This window comes from Ahaetulla prasina, chromosome 4 (assembly GCF_028640845.1).
Source record: "Ahaetulla prasina isolate Xishuangbanna chromosome 4, ASM2864084v1, whole genome shotgun sequence".
NCBI classification, from domain to species: domain Eukaryota; kingdom Metazoa; phylum Chordata; class Lepidosauria; order Squamata; family Colubridae; genus Ahaetulla; species Ahaetulla prasina.
The window spans coordinates 145,211,661-145,226,299 of NC_080542.1; the positions used below are offsets into that span (position 1 = coordinate 145,211,661).

The window sequence follows — 14,639 nt, forward strand, 5'->3', positions numbered from 1 at the left end:
CTGAGGAGCCAAGCATCTTTTAAGGCCATGACTGCAGTGATCTCGAAGCCCAAGAAAATAAAATCAAAGTGTTGAAAATCCAGATGGAGGCATCCATCCCTGTTGGTGCTTAAGACCAGGTCCGTTCCAGTAGCTTATTGAGATGCACCGGTGGTCCTCGACTTACGACCACGATTGAGCCCATCATTTATGTTGCTAAGCGAGACATTTGTTAAGTGACTTCTACCCTCATTTTCCTGCCACACGTGTTAAGTGCACACCCTGCGGTTGCGAAGTTGAGTCACACAGGCTGTTAAGCGAATCTGCCTTCCCCATTGGCTCTGATTGTCAGAGGGTCGCAAAAGGGAATCACGTGACACCCCCCCACCCTCCCTGGGGGCACTTGCAACGGTCATAAATATGAGTCAGTTGCCAAGTGCCTGAATTTTACCTCTGTGCCCCATGGGGGTTGCTGCGATGGTCGTAAGTGACTTTTTTTCCCATTGCTGTAACTTTGAACGGTCACTAAATGAGCTCTTGTCAAGTCAAGGATTAGCCGCTGATATGCCAGTCGTTTGTCTCTTTTTCCTCCAAGTGAGGGGTAGTGAATTCCGCCGCCTGTCTCTCCATTTCAGTTGTAGGCAGATGGGCCAACACCAGGGGTAAAATTCTCCCGGTTCTGACTGGATCGCCCAATCCGGTAGCGACGGCAGCGGGTGGTTCGGAGAACCGGTAGCAAAAATCCCTGCCCCCCCCCCCCACGTGCCCAGCTGAGCCGCGCGATCATCAGATGCTTGCTTTTTTTTTTTTACTTTTAAAAGTATTTTTTCTTCGGCCGAAAAAATGCTTTTAAAAGTAAAAAAAAAAAAAAAAGCATCTGATGATCGCGCGGCTCAGCTGGGATCGTCAGAACCTTTTCAAAGCATTTTTTTCTACTGTAAAAAAAAAGGCTTTTAAAAGTTAAAAAAAAAAAGTTGGCCACGTCCACATTACCCCCCCCCACCACCACCAAGCCACACCCACAGAACCTGTAGTAACACATTTTCCATTTCATCCCTGGCCAAAATGATTGATGGCAATTTTTTATTTATTTATCGTATTATCGCAATGACCGCTGACCTTCTTTGTCTCCACAGACACCTCTCAGCTTTATGTGGAAAACCCAGAGAATGACCTCGTGTCCCCTTTGGAGCATTGCATTCGGACGAAGTAAGTGCCAGTCCCCCCCGCCGCCCCCCCCCCCCCGCCCCCCTGGTTTAGCTTAACAGAACAACAGAGTTGGAAGGGACATTTGGAGGTCATCTAGTCCAGGGGTCACCAACCTTTTGGATCTCGAGGACCACTAAATTCATAATTTTAAATCCCGCGGACCACTGCCTAATGACCGGCTGGGTGAGCGTGGCTAGGTGGTCATGTGACTGGGTGGGCGTGGCCAATTCAATGTCACTCACGTCAAGGGGTGCCTCGCCAGCCTCTACTCGCCCCTCCCCTCCCAGCCACTCCTCACCTGCCCACCCGAGCTCCTTAGGGCCTCAACAGGAAGCAGTTGTTGGAGCTAAGCAGCCACCATGAGAAAGAGTTGGCAAAACAGCTGGATCAGTTCAAATTGGATCTGGCTGAGAATGAGGCTCAGCAGAAGCACCTCACTGAGGACTAGGAGCATAGGCTTTCCAAGTAGAGGGAAGACCTGTGGGAGTGCAAGGCCAGGTACTGACGCCTACAGGCTCAGTGGGCTGAGATGGTCAGCCAGTTCCAGGCCATGATGCAGTCCCACTGGAATGAGGTCCTTTGGCTCTTTGCCACCAGCGGCGCTTCCCTCCAGCCTTCGTCCAAAACCCCACACCAGGATCCCAAGTTGGAATTTCTTCCCCCCTCTGACCCATACAAGAAAACCCCGAAGGGGGAGACTCTGCAGCAACACAAATGTTCATTGCGCATATCCGGCCCAGGGATTGTAGTTTGAGGACTCCTGGTTTAGTGCAAGATTAAAAATGCAAATAATTTTTCTGCAGACCACCAAAAATTTCTTACCGACCACCAGTTGGTGACCGCTGATCTAGTCCACTCCAACCCCTGCTCAAGCAGGAAACCCTACACCATTTCTGACAAATAGTTGTCTGATATCTTCTTAAAAACATCCAGTGATGGAGAACCCACAACTTCTGGAGGCAAGCTGTTCCACTGACTAATTGTTCTAACTGTCAGGAAATTTATCCTTAGTTCCAGGTTGCTTCTCTCCTTGATTTGTTTCCGCCCGTTGCTTCTTATCCTGCCTTCAGGTGCTTTGGAGAATAGTTTGACTTACTTTCTTTTTTGTGACAAGCCTTCAACTATTGGAAGACCACTATTGTGTCTCCCCTAGTCCTTCTCTTAATTAGAGTAGACATATCTAGTTCCCGCAACCGTTTATCATATGTTTTAGCCTCCAGTACCCTAATCATCTTCTCTGCCCCTCTTCTTTCTACTTAGCTTGAGTATTTTCATTATTTGTGTGTGTGTGTATGTGTGTAGATTCCAATGTGGATTCCATGCCCTTCTGCAGAATTTCTGTTCTGTTATGTAGTCTACTACAGGTAGTCCTTGACTTATAACTGTTCATTTAGTAACATCGTAAAATGGGGCAAAATTCATTTAACAAATGTCTTGTTTAACAACAGACATTTTGGGCTCAATTGTGATAGTAAGTTGAGGACTATCTGTATTTTTGTTTTCCTTTTTTTCAAAAGTCATGTATCTTTGGGCAATTAATAAATGCAATGTGGTTTCCATGCCCTTAAGCAGAATATTTGTTCTGTTCTGTTCTGCTCTGTTCTGCTCTGCTCTGTTCTGCTCTGCTCTGTAGCCTACTACTATACAATTACTATACTGTTGCATCTATTCAGTTAAAGTCCTGTCCCTTTGTACCAGCACGCAGCATCGATATAGGTCACACAATCACAAGTTCCTTCTTGCTTTTTGAGGCCTTCTCCCGCCCCCCCTTGCAAATGTGAGTGCAGATAAATAGATCATTTCCCTTCATTCTAAATCCCCATATACATTAAAGATACATACAGCAAACCCTTTAGCTAAAATAAAAAAAAAATTGGCTTCTATGGCAACTGAGAAAGCGGCATGGCTCCAATCACCTCTATTGCCAATTATTTCCTGAGGTTTTTTTTTTTATTATTTATTTATTTAAAAGCCTACAAGGGGAAGAGGGAGGAGGGAACTTGCTGGGGCGTTTAGCGGCCGTGGCTGATTTAGTGGGGAAAAAATATATATACCGGTAATAAATTTCATAACTGTCTCCGGGGCTTGTAGATTGCAGAATGTATTTAAAAAAAAAACAAAAAAAACACACACACACAAAAAACCCAGCAAGTCTGCTTTTGTTTCATAACACTACTTGGAATGTCTGCACACCCAGTCTGGGGAAACTTTTAATTTTTGATCTCCATAACCTTTCAGAAATATTCCCCCTGGGCTCCAAATCCCACCATTGCAAGGTCATTAGCGCCTCCAAATTCCTTTAAGGCTGCCTGTCTTAAGGTCCTTGGCTGCCCCTGTTAATTCAAGTCTCCAAAATATGTCTTAAGAAGTTGATATGCTTAAGAAGACGAATTAAGGTTGAAGAGAGAATGGAATGTGGGTTTCCTTGATCTCTCTTATTTTTTTTTATTTTTTTTTGATCGGGCAAATACATTTCGTTGCCCGAAGGAAGACTCGTCTTGTCCTCTTAATCCTTCCTTGTTTTCTGTCTCCAGTGGAGGAAATAACTCCGGTTAACTCTACCCTATCCAGAAAGGGTAGGGATATGTTGTTGTGTTGTTGTTTTTTTGGTTTATTTTTCTCAGTTTTGGATTCAAAAAGCACCAGCCCCGAAAATGAAGACCTCCCTCTGTTAGCATTTATCTTGCTTGAATTTCTTGCTGGATTTGATTTAAACCAAGTCAGTTTAAATCAACGATTTAAATCGCCAGTAAAAAGATTTGATTTAAAATTGACTCGATTTAAATCCTAATTTTTAAAGAGCAACTGGCATCTCTATCCCGCAGCGCTTCTTCCTCTTGCGCTGCAAGAGGAAGAGGATCTTGCTGTCGATCCACCGACTGTCTCATTCACTTTAAGTGACACAACAAGGTAAGGGATGTGGATGCCCGCTAAGAGGCGCTGCCATGATGGATCTGGAATGACAGGCGCTCTTTAATATTATATTTCTAAGCTGCTTAGAAGGTTTCACTTTCATTTTTACCCTTCCTCCTCACACTTAAGAGCCTGGTGGTATAGATGCATTTCTCTTCAAACAATCATACAGTTTGTAGTGTATAAAGGTTTGCAATGGAATAAAGGAATACTCCTGAACTTCGTTTCATGATTTATCTCATGGTTACTGTGAAATTGTGTCAATGCATCAATGCAGTGCAGGTTATCTCAGCTGGCAGAGCTCGGATTCATTGAATGAGTTTACCAAAAATGTAAATATTGTGGAATATACAGCCTCATGCGACATAAATAAGCTCCATTTCATGCTGAATAAACTAAATTATTAATGTATCTTAAATAGAAAACAATCTTTAGATAGATTTTTTTAACTCCAAAAACATTTTATTAAAATGAATTTGATAAAAAATAAATCCGATTTAAATTTTAAAAAATCCGATTTAAATAAAAAAAATAATAATCTGATTTTAAATCCAACCTGCTTGAATTCAAATCTGTGCAATGCAGAGAGACCTGTTTCCAGGGGCAATAAAAGTTATCTTCCATGAAAATCCCCACCGAAGTTGACAGACCTAAAGGGAGAAATAAAAATATATTTGATGGTTGATGCTTCCTTGATAAAACCAGATAAATTACACTTTTTGTATTTTTTTTTCTCCCTTCAGGAAACTTTTGGGGGATTCTGGGAATCGAAGTCCGAACATGCTAGCTAGGGAATTTCGCGAGCGCTGGGAAATTCTGGGTGTTGAAGTCCACATATGCTGCCCAGGGAATTTTGGGAGTTAAAGGGATCAGTTTTGGAATTGATGTTCGCACATTCTCCCCTGGGAATTCTGGGAGTTGAAGTCCATGCGTGCTGAATTATTGATTTTTATTTTATTTTTGCACAGAATAGAAAAAAGGAAATTATATACAGTTTTCATGATTAGAAGAAAAATGTAGATTATAGAAAAGAGATAAACAACGTTGTAACCACAGAGTTAGATTTGTATAAATATATACTGATGGCCGCTGTAAAAGATCAGATCAGGTTAACAGAGTTGGAAGGAACCTTGCAGGTCATCTAGTCCAACCCTCTGCCCAAATAGATCCTGCACCATTTCTGACAGATGGCAGTCCAGTCTCTTATTTATTTATTTATTTCGTCACAACATTATATATAAACACATATAATGAAAGAAAAACAATAGGACAGAAACAGTAGGCACTTTTGTGCACTTATGCACGCCCCTTAAATATTATTAAATATTAAATTAAATTATTAAATATTACATTAAATATAATATTTAAATATTAAATGCCCCTCTTCTTGAAGGCTTCTAGTAATGAAGCTCTGACAGCTTCTGAAGGCAACTTCTATTCTATTGGTTTCTCCAAAGGAAAATCAGACGTCACTTTTTAAAATATTCCCTTTCTCTTTGATTTCTGAACCTTTGTTCTTTTCTTCTTTCCTTTTCATTCTCGGCATTTGTTCTTATTAGTTTTTACCTTTCGCTTTAAAATTCTAATAAACTTATTCTTTTTTTTTTTAATAAAAACAAAGAATGGCATGCATTATAAGGCTGATATGTTTGGCTTTAGTTAAAAAAAACAAAAAAAACCCTCTGTGCCAGGAAACTGAATTATTTCTGCATTCCTTCTGTTTGCCTGAAGAACAAAATCCTCTTTTTCCAGGAGAAATAAATCACAGTCCGATACAAACACGGATAACCGTGTGCAACGTCTCCTACAACAGTCGTGAGGGTTCAGACAGAGACCTGAACTTTTCCGCAGCTTTCTATGACTTTTTAAAATTAGAAGTGACCAAGCGAGGAGTGTGTGGGGGGGAAAAATCTCTGCAGCTGAATTCGATGCCACTGTATCTTCAGAGGATCTGTACGGTTCAGTTAAGGTGGCGAGCAATATTGTTCCAAAAAGCTGGCTTCTCCTGCCCCACTTTCTGTCTCTCTTCTCCGCTTCCCAAGAAAGATTTCAATAGCGTTAGTCAATTTGGCTCTGCTTGAAGCTGGGGCCATAAATAAGCATGAATGGCGGGCTTGTTAAGAGAACAGTCAGCTGGGGCTGTTAGGAGCCTCCATCCTGCAGGCGAAGGGCGCCAATTAGGAGATGCCGACTAAGTCCTATTGTCCTGGTCAAGACACAGAAGCTGGGCTGTTAAATGGCAGCGAGTTGTTCCCTCCAGGGGCTCGGTTGCCTTACTAAATCGTAAAACAGACTGGCTGAGATGTGGAAACGCCATCATGGATTCTGCAGAGGCCAAGGGTGGGTTTTCACTCCCAGTTCGTGGAAGAGAGGATTGGCCAGTCAGGAACACGGTGTCATTCATATGTATGTGTGTGTGTATATATATATATATATATATATATATATATATATATATATATATATATATATATATATATATATATATATATATATATATATATATATATATGTAGGTCTTTGGTTATTCGGGTTTTCTCCGTAAAATTGGAAGTGTCTTGGCGGCGTTTGAAGTCTCATTCGTCATCTTCAGGCTTCAACCGTGCTTCTGGGAGCAATGTGTGATTGCAGCTGTTTCTTCCTTTTAACTGCTAGTGGGGTTTGAACTGATTGGGTGGGAGCTTGGCTGTGCTCTGATTGGATGTGGGTTTTTGTGCTCTGATTGGCTGGGGTGTGTCCTGTTTGGTGGGGGCTTGGTTGTGCTCAAATTGGTCTGAGTTGCAGGGGGATCTGAGCTGGTGAGCTGCACTGCTGCTGTTTGGCTTCGTGTTCGTGGTCGTGCTACATCTTCGTAGTGGGTGTCAGTCTGCTGCATGTATGGATTGGAGGGTTTGAAATGGCTAATGTTGCAGCTGCGGTCTGGCTTCTGGTCCTTGGTCGTGCTTCCTGATCAGTGTGGGTTTGGGTGTGCTTTCTGGGTGGATGTGTGGTGGTGACATCCTGTGTGGACCTCGTGAGTGTGGGTCTGGTGTCATTCCTCGTGTTAGGGACACGTTTATCAATAAGGGCAGGTTTCCAAATGGCTGGTAGGCGGAGGTATCATCTCGTTTGTTCATGCTGTGTGGGCGTTTTCTATCTCGATGGCTTCTCTGATTATTCTGTTGTTAAAGTGTTCAGTTTTGGCGATAGTTCTGGTCTTTTAAAGTCAATATCGTGTCCTGTGACTTTAAAGTGTTGGACCAGGGAAGAAGTTAGTTCCTCTTTTTGAATGAGTTCTTGTGTTCTTCAATCGTGCACTTATTCTTCTGTTGGTTTGTCCAATGTATGTGGTGGGGCAGGCGGTGCATGGGATTTCATATACTCCTTGATTTTCTAACTCAATTTTGTCTTTGGGGTTTCTTAGGATGGTGGATATTTTTGGTTTGTGCAGAATGCTGTCTTGATGTTATGTTTGTGGAGGATCTTGCTGATTCTGTCTGTGGTGCCTTTTATATATGGGAGGAGGGCTGTGCCATTTTCTTGCTCTCTGTCTTGGGTTTTAGTGGGGGTTCTTTTGGATTAGTTTGGTAATCTTATTTCTCTGGAATCCATTGGATGTTAGTACGTTTGTGAGAGTGTGTAGTTCGGTTTTAGGTGTTGTTCGTCAGCTAAGCATTTTGTTCTAGAGATGAGTGTCTTGGCTCTGAGTTGATCTGTGCTGGGTGGTGGTGTGAGAGTGCATGCAGATAGCGGTTTGTGTGTGTTTTCTTCTGGTAGATGGTGTGTCCTAGGGAGCCATTGGGTTTCTTGTAGACTAAGACATCTAGGAAGGGGAGTTGGTTGTTAACTTCTGTTTCCATGGTGAACTGTATTTTGGGGTGTAGGCTATTGAGGTGTGTGAGGAAGTTTTCAAGTTTTTCTTTCCCGTGTGGCCAGATTATGAAGGTGTCGTCTACGTATCTGAGCCAGAGTTTGGGTTTGTGATCAGATTTTTCTAGTGCTTGGGTTTCAAAGTGTTCCATGTAGAGGTTGGCAATGACAGGTGAGAGGGGTGATCCCATGGGTGCGCCTTCTATTTGTTTGTATTTTTGTCCGTTATAGATGAAGTATGTGTTGGATAGGCAGTGGTTGGTCAGATCTAGGATGTGCTTGGGGGGGTTCTTCCCTGGTCCAACACTTTAAAGTCACAGGACACGATATTGACTTTAAAAAGACCAGAACTATCGCCAAAACTGAACACTTTAACAACAGAATAATCAGAGAAGCCATCGAGATAGAAAAATGCCCACACAGCATGAACAAACGAGATGATACCTCCCGCCTACCAGCCATTTGGAAACCTGCCCTTATTGACAAACGTGTCCCTAACACGAGGAATGACACCAGACCCACACTCACGAGGTCCACACAGGATGTCACCACCACACATCCACCCAGAAAGCACACCCAAACCCACACTGATCAGGAAGCACGACCAAGGACCAGAAGCCAGACCGCAGCTGCAACATTAGCCATTTCAAACCCCTCCAATCCATACATGCAGCAGACTGACACCCACTACGAAGATGTAGCACGACCACGAACACGAAGCCAAACAGCAGCAGTGCAGCTCACCAGCTCAGATCCCCCTGCAACTCAGACCAATTTGAGCACAACCAAGCCCCCATCCAAACAGGACACACCCCCAGCCAATCAGAGCACAAAAACCCCATCCAATCAGAGCACAGCCAAGCTCCCACCCAATCAGTTCAAACCCCACTAGCAGTTAAAAGGAAGAAACAGCTGCAATCACACATTGCTCCCAGAAGCACGGTTGAAGCCTGAAGATGACGAATGAGACTTCGTCGAAACGTCGCCAAGACACTTCCAATTTTACGCGAGAAAACCCGAATAACCAAAGACCTACATGCAAACACCGCGAAAATCTCAGAAAACCTATGTATATATATATATATATATATATATATATATATTTGTTTTCTGAGGTTTTTCTGAGGTGCACCCATGCACCGCCTGCCCCACCACATACATTGGACAAACCAACAGAAGAATAAGTGCACGCATTGAAGAACACAAGAACTCAGTCAAAAAAGAGGAACCAACTTCTTCCCTGGTCCAACACCTTAAAGCCACAGGACACAATATTGACTTTAAAAAGACCAGAACTATCGCCAAAACTGAACACTTTAACAACAGAATAATCAGAGAAGCCATCGAGATAGAAAAATGCCCACACAGCATGAACAAACGAGATGATACCTCCCGCCTACCAGCCATTTGGAAACCTGCCCTTATTGACAAACGTGTCCCTAACACGAGGAATGACACCAGACCCACACTCACGAGGTCCACACAGGATGTCACCACCACACATCCACCCAGAAAGCAGACCCAAACCCACACTGATCATGAAGCACGATTAAGGACCAGAAGCCAGACCGCAGCTGCAACATTGGCCATTTCAAACCCCTCCAATCCATACATGCAGCAGACTGACACCCACTGTGAAGATGTGGCACGACCGCGAACACGAAGCCGGACAACAGCTGTGCAGCTCACCAGCTCAAATCCCCCTGCAGCTCAGACTAATCTGAGCACAACCAAGCCCCCACCCAAAGAGGGCACACACCCATCCAATCAGAGCACCAAAAAAAACCCCATCCAATCAGAGCACAGCCAAGCTCCCACCCAATCAGTTCAAACCCCCACTAGCAGTTAAAAAGGAAGAAACAGCTGCAGTCACACATTGCTCCCAGAAGCACGAAGCTGAAGCCTGAAGATGACGAATGAGACTTCGTCGAAACGTCGCCAAGACAGTTCCAATTTTACGCGGGAGAAAACCCGAATAACCAAAGATCTACATATATATATATGTATGTACACATATACATACATACATACATACATACATACATACATACATACATACATACATATATATATATACACACACATATATACATATACATATATTTGTTTTCTGATACATATATTTGCTCATATATACATATATTTGCTCACATAAGAACAAAGTCATAGCCTGAAGATGATGAGTGAGATCTCATCGAAACGTTGCCTAAATACTTCCAATCTTCACTCATCATCTTCAGGCTGGTATCTTCGGCTTGGTGCTTCTAGGAGCATGAAGCTGATAACACCAGCCTGAAGATGACGAATGAGACTTCGTCGAAACGTCGTCAAGACACTTCCAATTTTATGCGGGAGAAAACCCGAATAACCGAAGACCTACATGCAAACACCCGCGAAAATCTCAGAAAACCTATGTATATATATAGCCAAAATTATATATTTGGCTTTGATCCTTTAATAGATTTATATCGCGTGTTTTCATCCAAAGAACAAACTTTGGGAGGAGCTCAGAAGAAATTCCCTCTGTGTGTGTGTGTGTGTGTGTAAAATTACCGGTAGTCCTCGACTTACGACTGTAACGACTCGTAAGTTGTGGTCGTCAGGAAACAGAGACCGGCCCATCTATATGATCTTTTTTTGCGACAGTCGCTAAGTGAATGGATCAGTTGTAAAGCAAATGCCACGGTTGTTAAAGCGAACCAGTTGTTTAATCGTTTTGCTGAAAACTGGGAATAAATGCCAGCTTTTGGTAAAACTGTCGTAAAATGTGACTGCGGGATGCTGCAAAGGTCTCTTAAGGGCAGTCTAGAGTTCTAATCAATATAAAATGTTTGATAGATGGCATATGCCCCCTGAGAAACTGGCAAAAATGTTTAAAGACAAATCAGCTAAATGTTGGAAATCTCACCAGTTACCAGGATCTTATTATCATATGTGGTGGACACACCCAGAAGCTAAAAACTGTTGGAATAAAATTAAGACATGGTTAGAAGAAAGGACACAACAACATATTGATTTAAAACCGGAGCTGTTCCTATTGGGTATCCTCCCAGAGAAAATCAGTAAAGAAAATATTTATTTGATTATACATGTAATAACAGCGGCAAGGATTGTTTTTGCACAAAACTGGAAGGCAGAGAAAATACCTCTGGAAAGGGAAGTTATTAAAAAAAAATCCAGACTGTGCAGAAACGAACAGATTAACTTTGATGATTAAAGAAAGAGAGGATCCAGAATATTTTATAAGATTTGGGATCAATTTTACCGTTGGTTAAAAAAATAAGCAAACTAATAGTTATGTAAGAAAATGGCATATTTAGAATATTGTACTTGTGGGAAAAAATTGTAACAGATTAGATGAAAATGAAGATAGAAGAAACAACAAAAAGATGAAGTCAAGGAGAAAACACCGAGATGTCACATGGAAGGAATGACTGATGTATTAAGTGTTTGTTTGGGTATAAAATAAAATAAAAAATATTCCCCAAAAAAAAGGGAGGGGTCTGAGCCCTGAGCGCGCAGCGTTCAGTCCATGTGACCTCAAGAGGAAAGATTCTGATAGTCAAAACTTCAAATCCGTGTCTCTAGCCTGCAGGTGGGTACATTGGAACAGTCTCTAAGCGACCGTCGTAAGTCGAGGACTACCTGTATATGAGGGTTCATTTAGCGGGTGCGTCTCTTTTGTTGCACTTGTTGGAGTGACTGTCGGGTGAAAGAGTGGCAGGGAGACCCACAGGCAGTCCAGGAAACGCTGCCCACAAGAAACAGATTCTGGGGGATTTTCCTGTTGTTTGTTTTTTTAACGATATCACAGTATGCAGGTAATTCTCGACCTACAACAGTTCATTTAGTGACCCTTCAGAGTTATAACAGCTCTGAAAAAAGTGACTTTCTGGCTTTTTTTCCCCATTGCAGCATCCCCGATCGAAATTCAGACGCTTGGCAACTGATTCGTATTTATGACGGTTGCAGTGCCCTGTCCGCTTTTGCAACCTTCTGATGAAAGTCAGAAAGTCAATGGGGAAGCCAGATTCACTTAACAACCGTGCTTCTAACTTAAGAGTTGCAATGATTCCACTTAACCACTGTGGCAAGGAACGTGGTAACACAAGGGCCAAAGTCACTTAGCAACTGTCTCACTTAGCAACAGAGATGTTGGGCTTAATTGTGGTCGTAAACCAAGAACTACCCATAGCTCTCCCTTCTACTTCTTGACTAAAGCCAGCAGCCTCTTATAAACCCCTGCCCGTTTTAAGCCTTTCTTGAGTTCTAGCTTTACAGGAATTGTTCCAAGTGAACACCTAAATGGGTCTTTGCGTCTTTCAGGTGGAAGGGAGCCAGGGTCATCTGGAATGGCACTGACCCCATCTTGTGACCGACTTCTTCCAGGCTTCGCTCCTAGAGGGAACCCGGGCGTATCTTGTCCCCGGTCCAATCAGATGCAAACCCACCGAAGGATCTTCATTGTGGACTCCTCGCACCCCTCCTTGCGGCTTCTAAGAAAATGGCTTGACTTCTCCTACGAGCCCTCCAGCGTTTAGAAATGAGGAGGTCAACCCCCAACCAAGAAAAAGAAAGAGTCGTAAATCTGTCAACATCCCATCAAATTCCGTTGCTGAATCCCTGCCACATCCTGTGATTATATTGGTTGAACAATACCGATGGCAGCCCCCTTTCTTGTTTTTTTTAAAAAAAACGAGCGATGACAACAATCCCTGGATCCATTTTAAAGCTAGGAAGCCGAAATTAAACAAAACAACAACAACAAAAAAGAGCAATTAAGCTCTGTTTCCCAAGGACATTTCTTTTGGGTAGTCCAAAGTAGTTTGGAACCAAATGTATCACTGCCGATTCTTTTCTTTTTTTAATTTTTTTAAAAAAAATAATTGAGTTGTCATCTATTTTTAATTCAGTCCTTGGAACTCTTGGCTACTAGAGAACTGAACCGGTAGGGCCATCTCTTCTTTTAATGTCTGTAACCGAAGCTTGCCTTTTGTAGTTTGCCAAGACAGCTCTGGACCTATAGTTCTAGAAATAAAAGGTCTGCAATCTATTTATTATTTTATCTCTGTGGAGAAACCGTGGTTTCTATTGGAACAGATCAAACCGGAGTTGCTCTCCGTATATGAGTTTAGGCAGTGTTTCTCCAACCTTGGCAACTTTAAGCCTGGCGGACTTCAACTCCCAGAACCCCCCAGCCAGCAAAGCTGGCTGGGGAATTCTGGGATTTGAAATCCGCCAGACTTAAAGTTGCCAAGGTTGGAGACCTCTGCTTTAAGATGTGTGGACTTCAACTCCCAGAATTCACCAGTTCAAATACTGAAGTCAGCTCATGCTGGCTGGGGAATTCTGGGAGCTGAAGTCCGCCCATCTTAAAAAGTCGCCATGCAAACGTTGACATATTCCACAGATAAAACCAACTGATAGTCCGAATAAACGCTGGGGATTTTGGGGCGCGCGATTGGAGGCCTAACTTGGCATAAAAGCAATTCCACTTTTATTACTGAAGCAAAGTTATAATCCTCTCGCTGGCGGTCTGTAGGGATAAAATGTTCAAAGAGGAAAAACTGGTAGCTGGGAAGTTCATCCCGCGTCAGCGATGGGTTTCCAATAGTCTTTAACCGCTGGTTCGCCGTGCACATGCGCCCGGCCTTCCGCGCATGTGCTATGCTTGCTCACGCACCTTTTGCACATGCGCCCTGACTTGAAAATGTGGATAGAGCCATGGCTGGTCGGCAGGCCCGCCTAACGGACACCCGATCTCCGCTACCGGTTCGCTCATACTGGTAGGAACCAGCTGAACTTTTTCCTAGTTCACTTCCTGGGTTCAGGAGAGGCGAGGGGCACTATTCAAGGAAAGGAAAGTAATTTGGTGGAGCCCCCCCCCTTGATTTTGAGAAGGGACAAGATAGGAAAAAACTAAATTAGATGCCCCTTTCCGTGCCTTAAAAGTTTCAGAACCGCAATAGGGCTGCCTCTGCGTTTTTTTTTCTTTCCAGCTGCCATGAGTGCGTTAAAAAAGATTGCAAGATTGTTGTGTATAATGTAAGCGGTGCTTCCTGGATCTTCCATTCCCTTGCCCCCCCCCCCATTATTATAGTCTTAAAACGAATGTAGGGAATATTATGTGTCACGGTGTAAATAAAAAAAGAAGGCTGAATATGAAAAAAAAATGGACCTTTTCTCTTTTTTTAAATCTCCCCCCCCCAGGAAACCAGAACACAAAAAACAAATCCCACCCCCGATCAGGGGTGGTTGTAGAGGGGAGTGAGGTCAAACAAGTCAAGATGGCTGATGCATCTGCATAATTGCTCAGGGAGAAAGGGGGGGAGCTCCATCTCTCTGTAGTCGTGGCTGCCATCTTGACTGTTTTGGCACAAATCACACCCTGGGCTCCTCCAATATTCTGAAGGTTGAAGGATTTTCTGAAAGTAAAATCCATCCAGCCCAGTTTTAGGGTGATGGGTTGTCCAGAGCAGGGGTTTCCAACCTTGGCAGCTTTAAGCCTGGAGGACTTCAACTCCCAGAATCCCCCAGCCAGCAAAGCTTTTGGGAGTTGAAGTCCTCCAGCCTTAAAGTTGCCAAGGTTGGAGGCCCCTGATCTAGGGAAATCTGGGAGTTGAAGTCCTCCAGCCTTAAAGTTGCCAAGGTTGGAGGCCCCTGATCTAGGGAATTCTGGGAGTTGAAGT

The 14,639-nt window shown here is 43.2% G+C and overlaps 1 protein-coding gene across 5 annotated transcripts in view; it reads left to right on the forward strand.

Annotated features, from left to right (window-relative positions):
- Positions 1-14,639, forward strand: part of MINDY4 (MINDY lysine 48 deubiquitinase 4) — a 169,753-nt gene that overhangs the window by 102,348 nt on the left and 52,766 nt on the right. For 2 of the 5 annotated variants that reach the window (XM_058180222.1, XM_058180223.1), the window contains exons 17-18: positions 1,116-1,188; positions 12,277-14,090. In XM_058180222.1, coding sequence (XP_058036205.1) covers positions 1,116-1,188; positions 12,277-12,325 — 122 coding nt within the window. In that variant the 3' untranslated portion in view covers positions 12,326-14,090. Of the gene's footprint in view, positions 1-1,115; positions 1,189-12,276; positions 14,093-14,639 lie in introns of those variants that run through there. The other 3 variants (XM_058180225.1, XM_058180227.1, XM_058180226.1) reach the window with 3 other exon arrangements.